The 19,635-nt window shown below is 39.9% G+C and overlaps 1 protein-coding gene across 1 annotated transcript in view; it reads right to left on the bottom strand.

Annotated features, from left to right (window-relative positions):
• Positions 1–7,079: 7,079 nt before the first annotated feature.
• The window catches only part of LOC124776191 (molybdenum cofactor biosynthesis protein 1-like), a 92,127-nt gene continuing 79,571 nt past the window's right edge, over positions 7,080–19,635 (bottom strand). Inside the window, exon 8 of the mRNA XM_047251020.1 lies at positions 7,080–7,135. Coding sequence (XP_047106976.1) covers positions 7,080–7,135 — 56 coding nt within the window. The remainder of the gene's footprint in view (positions 7,136–19,635) is intronic.

Genomic DNA, 19,635 nt, shown 5'->3' on the forward strand with positions numbered 1-19,635 from the left:
AATCTAGTACTGGGCTCCCAGGAGCCGCTCAATGCACAAAGTCTTAGAAGATTCACTCGTCTTGTACTTAAGTCGGCATTGTGCCTTTTGTATTCAATCCCGATGCATTTTCAGTGTTTCATGGTCAATGTTAAGGTCCAAGGTATACAGTTACCTGCGCTGATGCATCGGAATCAAATACTTGTCCCCCAGGGGAAGCTCAAAGCACAAACACATAGAAGATTAACTATTATTGTACCTAAGTCGGCATTGTGCCTTTGGTTTCAATCGCGATGCAATATCTGTGTTTCATGCACAACGTGAAGGTCTAAGACATTCAGTAAACCAGCACTGGTGCATCGGAATCTAATACTGGTCTCCCAGGAGCCATTCAAAGCTCAAAATCTTTGATGATTAACTCTTCTTGTACTTAGGTCGGCATTAAGCCTTTTCTATTCATTCCCGATGCAATTTCTGCGTTTCATGGTCAATGTGATAGTTCAAGGGATACAGTAAATCTGAACTGGTGCATCGAAATCTAATACTGGTCTCTCAGGAGACGCTCAAAACACAAACTTTAGAAGATTCAATCGTCTTGTACTTAAGTCGACATTGTGCCCTTTGTATTCAATCACGATGCAATGACTGTGACTCATGGTGAATTCGAAGGTCCAAGGGATTTAGTTAACCAGCACTGGTGCTGCGGAATCTAATACTGGTCTCCCAGGAGCCGCTCAAAACACAAACTCTTAGAAGATTCACTCTACTTGTACTTAAGTTGGCATTGTGCCTTTTGTATTCAATCCCAATCCAATTTCTGTGTTTCATGGTCAATGTGACGGTCCAAGGGATTCAGTAAACCTACACTGGTGCAGCGGATTCTAATACTGGTCTCTCAGGAGACGCTCAAAACACAAACTCTTAGAAGATTCACTCATCTTGAACTTAAGCCTGCATTGTGAGTTTTGTATTCTATCGCGATGCAATTTCTGTGTTTCATGGTCAATGTGAATGTCCAAGGGATACAGTAAACCTGAACTGGTGCATCAGAATCTAATACTGGTCTCCCAGGAGCCGCTCAAAGCACAAACTCTTAAATGGTTCACTCTTCTTGTACTTAGGTCGGCATTAAGCATTTTGTATTCAATCCCAATGCAACTTCTGTGTTGCACGGTCTATATGAAGGTCCAAGGGATACAGTAAACCTGCACTGGTGCATCGGAATCTCATACTTAACCCCCAGGAGCCACTCTAAGCACAAACTCTTGAAGATTCACACTTCTTGAACTTAAGTCGGCATTTTTTTTCAATCACGATGCAATTTCTGTGTCACATGGTCAATGTGAAGGTCCAAGGGATTCTGTAAACCTGCACTGTTGCATCGGAATCTAATACTGGTCTCCCAGGAGACACTCAAACCACAAACTCATAGCGGATTTACTCTTCCTGTACCTTAGTCGTCATTGTGCCTTTTGTATTCAATCCCGATGCTGTTTCTATGAATCACGGTCCTTGTGAATCTCGAGGGAATACAGTAATCCTGCACTGGTGCATCGGAATCTAATAGTGGTCTCCCAGGAACCGCTCAAAGCACGAATACTTAGAAGATTCACTATTCATGTGCTTAAGTCGGCATTGTGCCTTTTGTATTCAATCCCGATCCAATTTGTGTGTGTCACGGTCAATGTGATGGTCCAAGGGATACAGTAAACCTGCACTGGTGCATCGGAATGTAATACTGGTCTCCCAAGAGCCGCTCAAAGCACAGACTCTCAGAAGATTGACTCTTCTTGTACTTAAGAAGGCATTGTGCATTTTGTATTCAATTACGATGCAATTTCTGTACTTCATGGTCAATGTTAAGGTCCAATGGATGCAGTAAACCTGCACTTGTGCATCGGAAATTAATATAAGTCTCCCTGGAGACGCTCAAAGCACAATCTCATGGAGGATTCACTCGTCTTGTACTTAAGTCGCCATTGTGCCTTTTGTATTCAATCCCGATGCAGTTTCTGTGATTCACGGTCACTGTGAAAGTCTAAGGAATACAGTAATCCTGCACTGGTGCATCGGAATCTAATACTGGTCTCCCAGGAGCAGCTCAAAGCACAAACTTATTGAAGATTCATTCTTCTTGTACTTAAGTCAGCATTGTGCCTTTTGTATTCAATCCCGATCCAATTTCTGTGTTTCATGGTCAATGTGAAGGTACAAGGGATACAGTAAACCTGCACTGGTGCGTTGGAATCTAATACTGGTCTCCCAGGAGCCGCTCAAAGCACAAACTCTTAGAAGATTCACTCTTCTTGTATTTAAGTCGGCATTCTGCATTTTGTATTCAGCCCCGATGCAATTTCTGTGTTCCATGTCAATCTGAAAGTCCAAGGGATACAGTAAACCTGCACTGGTGTATCCGAATCTAATACTGGTCTCCCAGGAGCCACTGAATCACAAAATCTTAGAAGATTCACTCTTCCTGTACTTAAGTCGGCATAGTGCCTATTCTATTCAATCCCGATCCAATTTCCGTGTTTCATGGTCAATGTGAAGGTACAAGGGATACAGTAAACCTGCACTGGTGCGTTGGAATCTAATACTGGTCTCCCAGGAGCCGCTCAAAGCACAAATTCTTAGAAGATTCACTATTCTTGTACTTAAGTCGGAATTGTGCCTTTTGTATTCCATCCCGATGCAATTTCTGTGTCTCATTGTCAATGTGAAGGTCCACGGGATACAGCAAAACTGCACTGGTGCATCGGAAGCTAATACTGGTGTCCCATGAGCCGCTCAAAGCACAAACTCTTAGAAGATTCACTCTTCTTGTACTTAAGTTGGCATTGTGCCTTTTGTATTCAATCCCAATCCAATTTCTGTGTTTCATGGTCAATTTGAAGGTCCATGGGATTCAGTAAACCTACACTGGTGCATCGGATTCTAATACTGGTCTCCCAGGAGCCGCTCAAAGGACAATGTCTTAGAAGATTCACTCTTCTTGTACTTAAGTCGGCATTGTGCATTTTGTATTCAATCCCGATCGAATTTCTGTGTTTCATGGTCAATGTGAAGGTATAAAGGATACAGTAAACCTTCACTGGTGCATCGGAATCTAATACTGGTCTCCCAGGAGCCGCCGAAAACACAAACTCTTAGAAGATTCACTCTTCTTGTACTTAAGTCGGCATTGTGCTTTTTGTATTCAATCCCAATGCAATTTCTGTTTCACGGTCAATATGAATGTCCAAGGGATACAGTAAACCTGCACTGGTGCATCGGAATCTAATACTGGTGTCCCATGAGCCGCTCAAAGCACAAACTCTTAGAAGATTTACTCTTCTTGTACTTAAGTTGGCATTGTGACATTTGTATTCAATCCCGATGCAATTTCTGTGTTTCATGGTCAATGTGAAAGTCCAAGGTATACAGTAAACCTGCATTAGTGCATCGGAATCTAATACTGGTCTCCCGGGAGCCGCTCAAAACAGAAACTCTAAGAAGATTCACTCTTCTTGTACTTAAGTCGGCATTGTGTGTTTTGTATTCAATCCCGATGCAATCTCTGTGTTTCACGGTCAATGTCCTGCAAAATAGTGTCCACGGCCCGCACAATCTAGAGAACATACTTGTCCGCCACTAATCCTGTGAGTGACCCAGGTGCAAGACCTGTCCCACAAATCCACCCACCACCTCCTACAGCAGTCCAGTTGCAGGCATCTCCCACCATATAAATGGCCTGATCAGGTGCAAAAGCAACCTGTTAAAAATCAGCTATGCTGCAATTACCATAAAATTTTCCATGTAGGAATGACAAGTAACCAACTGTTCACTCGCGGTAATGTCTAGCACCAAACTGTGGCAAACCAGAGACTTGACATTGCAGTTGCCAAGAGGCTGTACACCACTTCAACAACTGCTTCACTAGACATACCATTTGGATATTCCCTTCCAGTGCAAGTTTTTCTCAACTATGCAGGTGGAAATTGTCTCTCCTGCACATCTAGTGCCATCCACCTGACCTAAACCGCTGCTAATTTTTTTCCCACTGAATCACTTTACCTTTTCCCTTCTCTCTTCTGTACCCACCAATCTTTTCCCATTCAGACCATGTACTGTCTTCTCCAATCACTCTGCCCCCCCCCCCCCCTGCAGCTACTGCGGGTGTGTACATTTGGGTGTTTGTGTGGTTTCCAAACTAAACCATGTATATTTTAGATATGTTAGATCCATATACTTTACCTGAAACTAATTCTCTGAGGTACTGAGACTACTGCTTCCTGGCTCAGGGTTTCTATTTTCAGCTAACACAGAAGTATTGTCTACAAACAAAAGTGTATGGGACAGGATATTTACCAGTGAATCATTCACACTGGACACCAAAAAGACTGTTGTGGGGCATGTAGACAACCCCCGAGATGGTGCACCAAGGCTGTGTGACTGCAGGAGCATACAGCAAAAACTCTACACAAAAGATGGTCCAGCACTTCTCAGAGCTTACAGTCAAAAATTATCAGGCAAGGTGTCCATATTATGCAAATTAACGTAGGATTAACAAGTGACAAATGCAGTTACCAAAGCAAATTAAATGATGAGCATGCCATCAGTATTATAGCTCTATAGGAAATGCATTTAGGTGATAATTCAGCAGCTACATGCAAGATTACGCAATATAAAGCAATATCAATACTCCTCTCAATTGTTAGGTGCATCCACAATAAATGTAGAAAGAAACAGCTCTTGGATTATGCTGGCTTAAGCTGTCAGAAAATTAGTGATGTAGAAGTAATTAGGATAAAACTCAAAGGCCTGGTTATTACATCAGTCCAAAATTCACCTAACGGAAAGTGTCTGACACTAGTCTTACACACAGCAACTAGACAGCACGTATATGTTTAAGATTTTAATTCCAAAACACAACCCGGAGATACATAAATAGAAACAAAAATAGAGAACCATTGTTCGAATGGATCAACACACAAGAAATTATCTAAGTTTGATGCCAAGGAATTTAAAATGTTTTGGGCAGGCAGATGGAAACTGGTACAAAACCTGACCCATCCATCTTTTCCACTGATGAGAACAAATTACCACTGAATCACTCAATAGTAGTACTGAAACATTTTTCAGGGAGTGTACATTGGCTCACAAAAGTTATCATTGGTGCTGAAATATCAGTTACAAAATACATTGATAAACCCTCACGGAAATTTGAAAAAGCTAACTCGATACAATACACCCAGGAAGTGGAGAGCAACCCACACTGGACACCTCAAAAGGCAGAACATTGGGAATTATTGTAGATGTAGCTAAATGGAATATCTGAAGGGAAGTAACAAAATAATGTGTACTAGGATGGGACAAACCTGCCCAAATCCTCTACAAAGGATACCAAGTGTCTAAATAATGTTTTGATAACATCTTGTATTTAAAATTATGTGTGTGTATAAATTGTTCATGTTGATGTAAATTTGACAATTTAAGAAATGGTCATGCTTAGGAACAATGTAAGAAATAGGTGTTATGTAAAAGCCAGTGTGCTTTTGTTTGAAACGAAAATGGCTGTGGCGAGTGGAAAAGGTGCGAAAGGTGAATTGGCGTGCTACCTTGAGCAAGTTCGGGAAGTAAGTCACACAGTCTGAAGGCAGCAGTGATTGAGGTAACTCCTTTGTGGAGCAGAAGCTTTGCCTGCAAATTTTCATAAAAATGCATTGGTTGAAGACTGCAAACAGGTTACAGCATAGCTGCGAGTTGTTGAGCTACTGTATGTAAAACTGAATGGAGCCAAGAAGAGAAATTGAGCCCATACAGCAAGAAACTTGCAGGCCGTAGTGTGGGTAGTGTAGCCGTCATAACTGTTCGCCACACCCAAGCCTACAGCCACCAGATAAGATTTTTTTCTATTTTTACCTTTGTACAGCATGAACCATTAATTTAAACTGTGTTTTAATAATCATTCTTGAACTTTACGGAAACTGGCTCACCCTGTTATTTCATCCAAATCATACATCTGTATAGGGTTCCTTCCTGGTGTTTGATTAATCCGAGTGTCCTGTTTTACAGACTTATGAAGTGAAAAGTTAATATAAAGAGGCACCATTTAAATTGCTTTAGTGTAAATAATAAAAATGTTTTCTTAACTATTGTAAAGTGTTATGGTTTGCTTACATAAAATTCAATCAGAGTGAAGCCAAGTTACAAGAACCTGTTAGATGGCTATACAGAATTAGTTCAAAGAATAATAGCTTTTGAAAGTAAATTCCACCAACAAAGAGGTTTTCTTTAAGTGAAATGTTCAGTTAAAAAGTGTGTGCTTTAGTGTCTAAGTATTTAAGTTTCTTGATTATGGAAAGTGCTTTTCTAAAGATAGTCCCCCCCCCCACCCCAGCTAATTTTTTTTACCTTCCTTGAAGTTATCTACTGGGCTTTTTCTTTTTTAAAAACATAATGTATAAAGATGTAGCCCAAAATTGTTTAAGTGGGGTAATTTATTTGAAGAGCCAAACTAAACAGTAGCAAGAAAGTAGGCTTCACTATTTCATTGCCAGGATAGGTTGGTGACCATTAAGTACATGTTTTAAACCACTAAATGAACTTGGAAATGAGTTGTCCTATCTAGCTACTGGGTAAGATCTTAGGAAAAGAAGTGAATAGTCCAATTTACTTATCCATTAGACACAACACATGGTAAATCCTGTAAGAAGGATAACTCTATTGATTATCTTTTCCTATAAACAGGACTATCCTTCCATAGTGTATTTTATTTGGAAACTAAACTAAATTTTAGTAAGAGGGTTATACGTGGCAACATAGAGACAGGGTTTCAGTTATTTACGTAAAAGCATACTAATATCATAATGGTAGTGTTATAAGGTCCTATTAATGTGTGGTCATGAAATTTGTTAAATGTCTCACCACATTCCTATTGAAACTATTTACTCTTCTTGTAAATAACAGCTATGACAATTTTATACAAATGTCCACTAAGACTTTGCTCGTCAACTTTCATTTACGTAACAGCGATCTTTTAGATGTATTTAAATCAGTACTGTTAAGAAATACTGACTAGCTTTATTTTCAAGAATCTCAAGTTTAAGTTATACATACTGTTATCCTCCAATAAGAATCATTGGCCGATTCTTCATCTTTGACAGGTTCAGCATGCCTGCAATGCAAAACATTATCTTTTGTATTAACAGATGAAATCCAACTTTTTAAATTTAATAAATGCTTATACAAACATAAAGTTTCTTCAAAAAATGTATTTCTGACAACTTCCTGTCACAGATAATTTTCACTGAATGTTGCAACCCAGTTATATTGCTGATGAGAAGCAAATGTTGATCTTTTCCCTCTCTTCCTTCACCATCTCCTGTTTTGTTCACCTTGACATATTTCTACCAAAAAGACTACCCCAATGGATCCACTGCTTATATTTAACACACAGTAAATTCAGTGCAAATATTTCCTTAACACAGGATGTGCATTGACGAGCTTGAATTAATCAGAAAAATATAAACAGATACTAACCGTTCCACAGCTCTTACAAAATACTTGCATTAAGTAATCATCAAAGCTACTTTTTGTACAGCAAGAGGACTAACAGTCAAAATGGTGCTACATGCTACAGGCAGTGCAATACAATTTATTTTACTCATTGCTACAGCAATAAATGTACTTATAAAAATAATTAATGGAAAATCTCATATAAGATGTGAAACAAATACTAACAAAGAGATAGAGGGGCTGGCCAGTACTTACCTCAGCTCAGTACAGCCGATAGATACACATAAAACAGAACTGAAAATTTACATTCCTAGCTTTCGGAGCTTTGTTCCTTCATCAGGGAGGAGAGAGGGGAAAAAAGGGAAGAAGGGAAAGTGGATTCAGTTACTCACAACCCAGGTTATGAAGCAACAGGGAAAGGTAAACAGGGAGGGTAGCAAGGATGGAGGCATGGTTGTCAGAGGGAAGCCAAAGATATTCTACTCTAAGTACTGTGCCAGCTTCAAACCAAAGAGGATGCATACAGAAGTAAAGAGGTATATAGTATAAAGATAAACACAACTAGTAGGATGAAAAGATGCGTGAATGGCTAAAGAGGAAAGGGAAAGAGGAGAAGACTGAAGAGTGAATGGGAGTGAGGTTGTTTAACGTAGGTTCAGTCCAGGGGGATGGCGGGATGAAAGGATGTGTTGGAGTGCAACTTCCCATCTCCGCAGTTCAGAGGGACTGGTGTTGGGTGGGAGAAGCCAAATGGCACATACGGTGTAGCAGGTTCCTAGGTCCCTAGAATTATGCTGGAGGGCATGCTCCGCTACTGGGTATTGGGCATCTCCTAGGCGGACAGTTCGTCTGTGTCCGTTCATGCGCTCAGCCAGTTTTGTTGTTGTCATGCCGATGTAAAAGGCTGTGCAGTGCAGGCATGTCAGTTGATGGTGAAGAAACACTCCTTAATTTCCTCCATAACCTCAACTCCTTTTCGAAGCTGAATTTCACCTGGTCCTTCTCCAAAACCCAAGCCACCTTCCTGGATGTTGACCTTCATCTTGCTGAAGCTCACATCCACACCTCTGTCCATATCAAACCCACAAACAAACAACAGTACCTTCACTTTGATAGCTGCCATCCTTTCCACATCAAACGCTCCCTTCCCTACAGCCTAGGTATTCGTGGCAAACGTATCTGCTCCAGTGACGAATCCCTCAACAACTACACCAATAACCTGACCAGTGCTTTCCTCTCCCGCAACTATCCGGCAGACCTTGTCTACAAACAGATTTCCTGAGCAATACATTCCTCCCCGTCCAACAACAATGTTCCTACCCCCAGACCACACAGAAGCATCCCCCTTGTCACCCAATATTATCCTGGTCTCGAAAACATCAACAAATTACTCCGCCAGGGATATGACTTTCTCAAGTCAACCCCTGAAATGAGATCATCCCTTGACAAAATTCTCCCCACACCACCCAGAGTTGCCTTTCGTCGCCCCCCTAACCTCCGTAACATCCTTGTTAAACCCTACAATATTCCCAGACTACCTTCTCTACCCAGTGGTTCCTACCCCTGTAACCGACCCCGCTGCAAAACCTGCCCCATGCATCCCCCCACAACCACCTACTCCAGCCCCGCTACTGGTAAAACATACACAATTCAAGGCAGGGCTACGTGTGAAACTACACATGTCATTTATCAACTGACATGCCTGCACTGCACAGCCTTTTACATCGGCATGACAACAACCAAACTGGCTGAGCGCATGAACGGACACAGACGAACTGTCCGCCTAGGAGATGCCCAATACCCAGTAGCGGAGCATGCCCTTCAGCATAATTCTAGGGACCTAGGAACCTGCTACACCGTATGTGCCATTTGGCTTCTCCCACCCAACACCAGTCCCTCTGAACTGCGGAGATGGGAACTTGCACTCCAACACATCCTTTCATCCCGCCATCCCCCTGGACTGAACCTACGTTAAACAACCTCACTCCCATTCACTCTTCAGTCTCTTCCTCTTTCCCTTTCCTCTTTAGCCATTCACGCATCTTTTCATCCTACTAGTTGTGTTTATCTTTATACTATATACCTCTTTACTTCTGTATGCATCCTCTTTGGTTTGAAGCTGGCACAGTACTTAGAGTAGAATATCTTTGGCTTCCCTCTGACAACCATGCCTCCATCCTTGCTACCCTCCCTGTTTACCTTTCCCTGTTGCTTCATAACCTGGGTTGTGAGTAACTGAATCCACTTTCCCTTCTTCCCTTTTTTCCCCTCTCTCCTCCCTGATGAAGGAACAAAGCTCCGAAAGCTAGGAATGTAAATTTTCAGTTCTGTTTTATGTGTATCTATCGGCTGTACTGAGCTGAGGTAAGTACTGGCCAGCCCCTCTATCTCTTTGTTAGTATTTACTTATAAAAATATTCAGACTTAGCCTATAATCAAATAAAGAGAGAGAAAATATTCTAACTAAAGAGATATAGCAGCCATAGGCAGAAACAAATAAAAAAACTGATACTAATCTTAGCTTTGAGGACCAAAAGTTTCTTCATCTGGAAAACGTAAAAAGAGAAATGAGACTGTTCAAGAATTAAGGATGAAAATTCAGGATCTTGAGTCAAGGAAGATGGACATGATGAAATTCAGTTGTGAAAGAGCAGCAGATGATGTAATTTTAAATGCTGAGAAATAAGATCTCTTCAAGAGGAGCCACCAAAAGGTCAAATAAGTGAAGAACAAGCTGAAAATACCGGTAAATGGGCTAAAATGGAGGCAAATAGATAAAGGAAACAGAAAGATAGTGCTGAAGAACAGGCAACCAAACAACAACAACAACAACAACAACAACAGTAATAATAACAGCACATTGTAGCAATATATAATAGCAGTCCCACAACATCTGGAGGAAGATTTTCCACTAACAGAGCAATAAATTCATGAAGCCATCAAATCTTCCAAAACTTCAAAGCAACAAATGAAGACTCCATTACAGCAAAATTATTGAAATAGTCAGAACACACAAATGATCTACAACTGCTGTTTGAGAACGTTTGGAAAGCTGAAGAGATTATGGAAAGCATTAATCCACAGCTATGAAAAAAAGGGGACACACAAAATGTCAACAATTGCAGAGATGCCTCACTTCTGCCAGTGGTATACAAAATATTATCAAAAATTCTCTGGACAGAGTTGTAGAAACTTTAGACAAATAACTGGGAGAATCTCGAGAAGCTCTAGAAAGGGAAGACCCTGCACAGAGCAGATGTTTATTAGAAAATCGATAATCCTCCACAGACTGCTAATCACCAAACCTATAATAGTATCATGTATTGGTTTCAAGAAAACATTTGATTTAGTAGCCTTTTTACAGATAAAATACTGAATTTAAAAGGATCATCACCTCTCCAAGATCAAAATTAATTTCATCCCTCTCAATAAGACCGTGAAAACCGGAAATAAAATTCATAAATATGATATTGCGAAGCTCAAAATCAATCAAAACATATTGGAACAATGCCACCAGTAACTGACAGTTGAATCCCATAAATGGGCAGACATTGCCTCCATGATCCAACAAGCAGCTAATACTACAATCCTGACAGCTAAAAAGAGGAATCATACATGGTGGAATGAGGTTTGTGGCGAGGTGGTGGCCCAAACAGCAAGTGCATGGAAAAAGTGGAACTCTATCAGGAGACCTGATGATTTTGATGTATTCCATGAAGTTCGAAAATATGCAGCCAGAACTCTATGAAGGTCTAAGCAATTGCATGAGAAACCGCAGTTAGAACAGATCGATCAGCATTTCCAGATAAACAATGTCAGAGACTTCTATCAGACGTTCAAATCGAATTTGAAAGGATACCAAGCCCCTAGTTTTTGTTTTACAGACGAAAATGGAAAGCTCAGTGTTGTGTACATAGTTCCGCATATTCAGCGCGTACACAAATTTCCCACTGGAGTGCGCCCCGCTAAGCACAACAGCGCAGGTGCAGCGCTCGTCCATCTCCGCACTATGAGATGGCGCTGCCATAGAGACGGACCAAATTCTGCTTCCGCCGATCCGTGTATTAATATGTAACGCAGCCAATGAGATTGCTGCTAACATAGAACATTTTCTCCTCGCGCATCACACTCGCGCAGTTATACATGAACGTGCGAGGTATTATAACGAGTGTAAAGACCTTCGATCAGTCAGTCTGCATTTGTCTGCACCAGTATGTACCAGTCAGCATTAGTCTGTACCAGTCTGCATTAGTCTGTACCAGTCTGTCGAGTTCTACAATTGTCTGTACCAGTCCATAGTCAAGATTCAGTCTGCGCCTAATAAGATTACCATATTCCTGTACATAGCCATGAAGATAAATGTATAGACACTTTTGTCAAGTATCTGAGATATATGTGAGAATAAGATTAACGTACCAATCCCAAAGAACTTCAGATTGTCAATTGTAAATAGCATCCAGAACCAAGTTAAGTAATTTTTATATTTGTTATTATTTTAATAAATGTGTGTGAAAATTAATCAAGTTCTGTTTAAAGTTGGTCACCGTCAATCTGCTACTCTAAGCGTGCAAGTGGCATTTCTATCATCTGACCTAATGGCAGAAGATAAACACACCATGATAAGACCACGAGACATATTGCTGACACTCGCTTACTTCGTTAGAGCAACAAGTCAAATAATCTGATGGTGTGTGTACTGAAGGTCTTACAGTACGCACACCACACTCGGCCTGACCAACAAAGAAAACTGCAAGATCATGTCTCGTTACTTTGAAAACCTACTTAATTGTGATGAACCAAAAGAAAGATTCCCTGTATGTGCCCCAATCCACAAACTACCCCTCACCTCCATCTAGTAAAGAGGAGACCAAAGAGATCATCAACAACTTTAAGAATAATACGGCAACTGGAGAGGATTCAATAGTGGTGGAACTACTGAAGCTGGCAAATAATGAAACTCTAGATATACTAGTCCAACTTTTTGAGGAGATCTGGAGAGCTGGGATGATACCAACTGAATGGCAGTCAGCTTTAATCCATCATCTACACAAGAAAGGTGATAAATAGAATGTCAATAACTATAGGGGTACCTCATTAGTATCTGTTCCATATAAGATTCTCTCCAAAGTGATACAGAATAGAATAGAAGGTCATTGTAACCAACTGATTGGGGACTATCAAGCTGGTTTCCGAAAGGGCGATTCTTGCGCAGAACAGATCTTTAGCCTGAAGAACATCATCAGGTCCAAAAAACTGGAAGAAATAACTATGTGGTCATGTTGGCTGATTTTCAAAAAGTATATGACTCCATCGACTGACAGGCATTAATGAATATTTTGGAAAAGTTTGGGATGGATAATACATCAAGAAAGCTGATCAAACAAACTCTTACTAACACAGTGTCAAAAATTAAATTTATGGGTGAGGTATCTGAACTCTTTACAATCAGAATGGACATAAGACGAGGAGATGGACTATCCCTCTCCTTTTCAATTGTGTCTTGGAAAAGGTCATTCGAGAGTGGAGAAAGTTATTAGCCCAAGAAGAAACAAATGAAGAGTGGTTCAGACTTGGTCCTAAGAACAAAGGGGTGTGCATTGACTGCTTGGATTTTGCGGCTGACCTGGCCAGTTTTGCTAACAACATAGAGTCAGCAGTCAACAAGATAAATAGGCTGTCAGAAATTGCTGAAAAAAGTTAGACTCCAGATCTCTATTCAAAAGACAAAATATATGACGAACATCTGTAACGGACCTTAATGGATGATAACCAACCTGGGAAAAAATCGGATGAGTTAAGAATTTCAGGTATCTCGGTGAAGTCATCCACCAGGAGAATGGATTAAAAGAAGAAGCAATTGTCGGGATGAGGAAGTTAGACCAAGCATACCAACTGACAAAGAATACTTATAACAAAAAGTCTATGAGTATATGGGCCAAGTTCCAACATTATAATACAGTTGTAAAACCTGAGGGCTTATAAGCATCCAAAACTTTGACCACGAATAGACAAGGTCAAGCTGAGCGGCTGGAAAAGCGTGAGTGTAGGATATTAAGGAAAATCCTAAGGTAATAGATGGGTCAATGGACAATGGCGAATGACAGCAAATGAGGACTCGTGCAGCAAGACAGAACCTATCACAGCATCCATTACGAAGAAATGATTGTTATTTTATGGTCATCTCATGAAAATGGATGGTGATCGACTAACAAAAAGAATACAGAGTTTCATCCTATCTAAGAAAACGAGGCCGAGATGGTTCAAAGAATGTGAAAAAGATCTTAAGCAGATTGGTATCTCAGAGAGAAATTCCTGAAAGGAACAAATTTAGAAGATTAGTGACCAACTACCAAGGTTTTAACATGGCATCAACATCTGAAAGACAGTGAGGACCATTATCTGAAGGGCATAAAAAGGCACTTCTTGGAAGGGCTCAGAAGATACTGGCAGGAAGTCAAAGTTGGAGCAAGAACAAGACCTGGACACTAGAGTGAAGTCGGTTGTTACCACTCAGTCCATAGAGACTCACCTCGATAAAAAAAAAAATAAATAAAAATAAAAGGCTTTCAATGCAGAAGAAATAGGGGATTGAGAACAACACGAATAGAATAAAGGGGGAAAACATGAGGAGGAGATGAACGAGTACTGGAAAAACAGGAGACAACAAGAAAAGAAGAAGAAGTGAAGTTATTACATGACAAGAGATGGTGATTGGATTTGATTTGATTCAGTTTTCGTTACATACACCGAAAAAATGAGATGATTCTCGAGGGTGTGGAACATGTCAGAATGTATAACACAAAACATTTTAATGTAATGAATACTACCCTGATCATTGGTCACGAGATTGTCAAAATAGGTGAATACAATACAGTAAACTGGAAAAGCTAATATTTACAGAATTAATACGCTGTCAGAATGAAACATTGTTATGCACTATTAATAAATTTAGCATACACAAAATACCTAATATTGATTGTTGCAACCAAGTGCTGTCAAAACTTAAATCTAACATATTTTTACTTACGCTGGCCTAACAGTCTCTGTTAGGATATTCATCTATAGAGTAGAAGGCATTGCCTATCAAAAAGTCATTCAAACTCTGTTTAAACTGTGCTTTATCTGAAACCAAGTTTTTAATGGTTGCTGGTAATTTATTGAAAATGTGTGTTCCTGAACATTGGACCCCCTTTTGGGCCAACATAAGTGATTTTAGGTCTTTATGTAGATTGTTCTTATTCCTAGTATTGATAATATGTATTGAGCTATTTGTTGGAAATATAGATATATAACTTGCAACAAATTTCATTAAGGAGTAAGTATACTGAGAAGCAATGGTTGGAATTCAAAGTTCCTCGAATAGGTTCTACACGATGTTCTTCAAAGACTGGTCCCAGATACTCCATTGCACCATTCACCGAACCTGATAACCCCGAGCCATCAGTAACAAAAATTAAGTCTTGCTTAAGAGATTTACAACACTACATGCACTTGTTACCAAAGCCTCATTTACTTTTAGAGCTATCTGTTCCACTTCCTTTTTGGCCCCACTTCTCTCTGTCTTCACTATATCCCATACAGTTCTTATTTTGTTGCCCGATACAATTATCTTTTTCTCTTAATAAAGCTACTTCGATTTCTGGATTACTTGATTCAATATTTTGCAGTATTCTTTGTAATGCATTACAATGCTAATATCAGAAATGTTCCTAGATAGTAGATACAGTCTCCTTTTTGCCCCACATGATATCTTTATTCCTTGTGTAATCCATGGTTTATCTTTTGACTTTTCTGTGTGATTTGAGTTACCTTTAGGGGAAAACAATTTTCAAAAGAGGAGGTAACTTTATTAATAAATGCTTAGTATTTTCCATTTGAGTCAGGTAAACATCTCTACGGTTCATGTCTTTGAGCAATTTCCTGAATTCCTCAATTTCTGGCTTATTTATTATCCTCCTGTACTCAGATTTTATATTTTTTTATCCTGACAAGTTTCAACATTTAACACAAGATGCTGCACGTCGTGATCAGATAGTCCATTTACTATTGGTTTTGTGATATGACTTTTTTCCCCTAGATTTGTTCATAAAGATATTATCAATAGCAGTCTCAGAGCATTTACATATCCTAGCTGCAAAGTTCACAGTAGGAACTAAATTGAATGATAGTGTTAAAAACACCAGCAACCACTATTTCCTATTCTTTTTTTTTTTTTTTTTTACACAAGCCATTCCTTTCGCTTTGTGAAATGAATCACTGCCTAGTTCCAAAACACAGGACTACTATGACAAGGTGAAATGTTCTCAGAGTGCTACATGTATGATAGTAAATGTAATCCGCACTATAGTTGTTTTCTGAGTAGTTATGCTGTGTGTGTTTCATTCAATCAGATGAAATGGAATAAAATCATCAATTTATTTATTTTGGCTCTTTATCACCAAGATACATTCAATGTTGGTTGAGGTTTATCTTTTGAATTCACTCCAGTGTAGATTGTCAAAATTTTATCAGTTGTCAAAGTACTTGTAACACAGTTTCCGAATTTACTGCCATCCAGGAAAGTCTCCCACTCAAATTATTCTCAGAGACTGAGAGCTGGCTGAAACCCAGAGTAGAAAGCTCTGACATATTTAGTGATTAATGGAATACATATCGGAAAGGCAGGTTAGACACTGTAGGAGAGGGAGTGTCCATTGTCTCTATTGAGGTCAAAGCTGATAGTGACAGTGAAGTTATCTGGTTGCCTATAACAAGTCTATGTGAAATCACGTTAATTAATGGATGTTTTAATCAGCCACCCAGTTCTGCTATGACAGTTTTGGAGCCATTCAAAGAAAGTCTACAGACAGTAGCATGTAAATACCTAGATCATGCAATACTAGTTGGAGGTGAATTTAGCCTACTGAGTATAGATGGTAGCCTATGCCTTTATTGCAGGGGGTGCAGTCAATCTTGTGAAGCACTTTTGAATGTGGTTTTCGAAAATTGTCTTGAGCACCTAGTTTGGCACGCCACATGCAATGGAAATATCTTAGACCTTGTAGTTACAAACAGCCCAGATATCATCAATGACTTCAGCATAGAGATGGGGATTAATAATCATGATAACATCATAACAACTAAGATTACAAAAATTAACAAATCAGTCAAGAAGGCTAGGAAAATGTTCATGCCAGAAAGAGCAGATAAGCAGATGTTAGCATCTCACTTAGACAGAAATGACATCACTTAGTTCCATTAAGATGGACGTAGAGAGGTTATGGTCAAAGCTTAAATAGATCGTGAATTGCACTCTCAACAAGTCTGTACCTAGTAAACGAATTATGGATGCAAAACAGCCACTGTGGTTTAACAATGAAATTCAGAAAATACTGAGGAAGGAAAAGCTACTGCACTCTTAGTTCAAAAGAGAATGCCAAATGCCAACAAGGAAAGGTTACTACCACTGTCATACCTCAGCAAAAGATCTGGCTGAGAAGCAGGGGAAATTATTGTCCTATGTAAAATCACTAAGTGAGTCAAAGTTTTCCATCAAGTCACTTTACCAGTCTGGTGTGGCAGTAGGAGATAAATGTTTTAAATTTTGCATTCAAGAAATCATTCATGCAAGAGAATCATATAAACATACCATCATTTGACAATAGCACAAAGACACCTAACAACAATCACCACAAGAGGCCAGCGCTAGCACAAGTTGTTCACATGATATTCGTTGGACTGTTGCCTGTAAACACGTGCCATGTCAGTGCTCTTGGAAGAGAGCTGTGGCAGTGACACGGCTCTGTTGTTGTTCCTGTGTAGTGATCTGCAAAGACGGGACGGTACACGGGGGGGGGGGGGGGGGGGTCGAGATTCAAGCAGTGATTAAGTACTTCATAAAGAAAGGTATGAAAGTGAAGGACATTCATGCCGATTTCCAGAATACACCAGGGGACTCTGCTCCTTTGTCTTCAACTGTTGCCAAGTGGATAAATGAATTTAAATTTGGTCAGGAAAGCTTAGATGATGATCATCCATGAATACGTCAGCCAAGATGTGTCACTACTCTAGAAACCATTGCAAAAGTGCGCATAATGATCAACGAGGATCACCAATTTAGAGGGCATGAAATTGCTCACGCTTGCCAGATGTATCTGAAAGGTATTCACAAGATGGGTGCCGCGACTCTTGACGCTGGGTCAAAAACGCATGAGAATGGACATATCACAACGTTTGGACGGTTTTAGGAGAAACAAACAAGATCTTTTGTGCTGGTTTGTGACCACGAAGAAACTTTGGTTTACTACTAAACCCCAGAGACAAAGCAACAATCAAAGCAGTGGAAACATGCTGAATCTCCGCTGCCAAACTCCTTCAGCGAGGAAGGACTTGGCGTCAGTGTTCTGGGATGCGCCACCAAATTCCTTCAGCAGGGGAAGATCATGGCATCAGTGTTCTGGGATGAGAAGGGGATTCTGTTTGTACATTGTCTCCCCACTGGGCAAACAATTACTGGAGAATACTATGCTAACCTTCTGGACAAATTACAACAAAAGGTATGCGAAAAAGGCCAGGTTTAATAAGGAAGAAAGTCATCTACCATCAAGCCAATGCACGCTCGCACGCGTGTGCCGTCGCCATGGTAAAATTACACAAAGTAAGGTATGAATTCTTGCCACACGTGCCTCTTCCCTAAACTGAAAATTTTTCTTTGTGGATGAAGATTCACTTCAATGAAGAATTGGTAGCCTGAGTTGACAACTATTTTGTAGGCCTGGAGGAAAATCATTGTCGAGATGGGATCAAGGTATTGGAACACTGTTGGACCAAGTGAATTAATCTACAAGCAGGGTACATTGAAAAACAAAAAAGTTTCAGTGACATAAGTACTTTTTTTCTATTCTGTTTCAAGAACTTTTCAAATCACCCTCGTAAGCATCCCTGACACCTGAAATAATTAAAAACAAATAAGTCGCCAGTTGCAGATGGAATCTCAATTTGGTTTTACAAAGAGTGCTATATGGCACTGGATCCTTACTTAGCTTGTATTTATTGTGAATCTCTCACCCAGCAGAAAGACCTAAGCAACTGGGGAAAAAAATACAGAGGCGTCTCCTGTATATACGAAGGGCGAAAGAACAGACCCACGAAATTACAGACCAATACCCGTAACATCAGTTTGCTGCAGAATTCTTGAACATATTCTGGGTTTGAATCTAATTAGTTTCATAGAGACCAATAAGTTTATGTCCACAAATCAATACAAAGCATCGCTCATGGGCAACTCAGCATGCTCTTTTGTCATACGACGTCTGTTCAAAAAATTCCAGAACTTTGTCCACAAAATTTTCTATGCTTATCTTTTAGTTACTATGGATTGTCTCCTTCGAAATACTCTCCTCCACAATTGATACACTGCTCCCAATATCATTTCCACTTCCAGGAGCAGTCTTGACACACCTCTTGCTGGGTCGCATAAAGTGCCATCTGCGAATTTTCTTTTATCTCATCTACCATTGCAAAACTTCATCCTTTTCAACTTTGGAAATAAAAAGAAGTCTGCAGGGGTCATACTATTCTCACATGGAACATCTCATTCTCTTTTGTGAGATCCAAAAAGTTTTTTTGGTCTTGACTCATGAGCCGTGGAATGAACTTGGCGGCAACACAATGCATTCCAAGATGCTGTGTCATTTCATAACATGATCCAATTGAAATGTTACATTCTTCTACAATCTCTCGGACAGTGAATCTTCGACTGGCACACACAATTTCGTTGACGTTCCTGACACAAGCGTCATCAGGGGACATCTAAGAGCGTCCTGAACAAGGATCATTTTTGACTTTTGTAAAGCCATTTTTAAAACGTGTGAATAATACGTAACACCGAGTATGGCTTAAGCACTCATCGCTATAGGCTCCCTGCATCATTTGGTGTGTCTCTGTAAAGGTTTTCTTGAGTTTCACGCAAAATTTAATGCAGATGCATTACTCCTCTAACTTTGCCATCACAAAATTCACAAACCCAGATTCCATATTTCTTGATTTCCGAGAAGCATTTGACATAGTGCCTCACTGCAGACTTTTAACAAAGGTACAAGCATATGGAATAGGTTCCCAGACATGTGAGTGGCTCAAAGACTTCTGAAGTAATAGAACCCACTACATTATCCCGATCAT

Source organism: Schistocerca piceifrons, chromosome 2, assembly GCF_021461385.2.
Source record: "Schistocerca piceifrons isolate TAMUIC-IGC-003096 chromosome 2, iqSchPice1.1, whole genome shotgun sequence".
NCBI lineage: Eukaryota > Metazoa > Arthropoda > Insecta > Orthoptera > Acrididae > Schistocerca > Schistocerca piceifrons.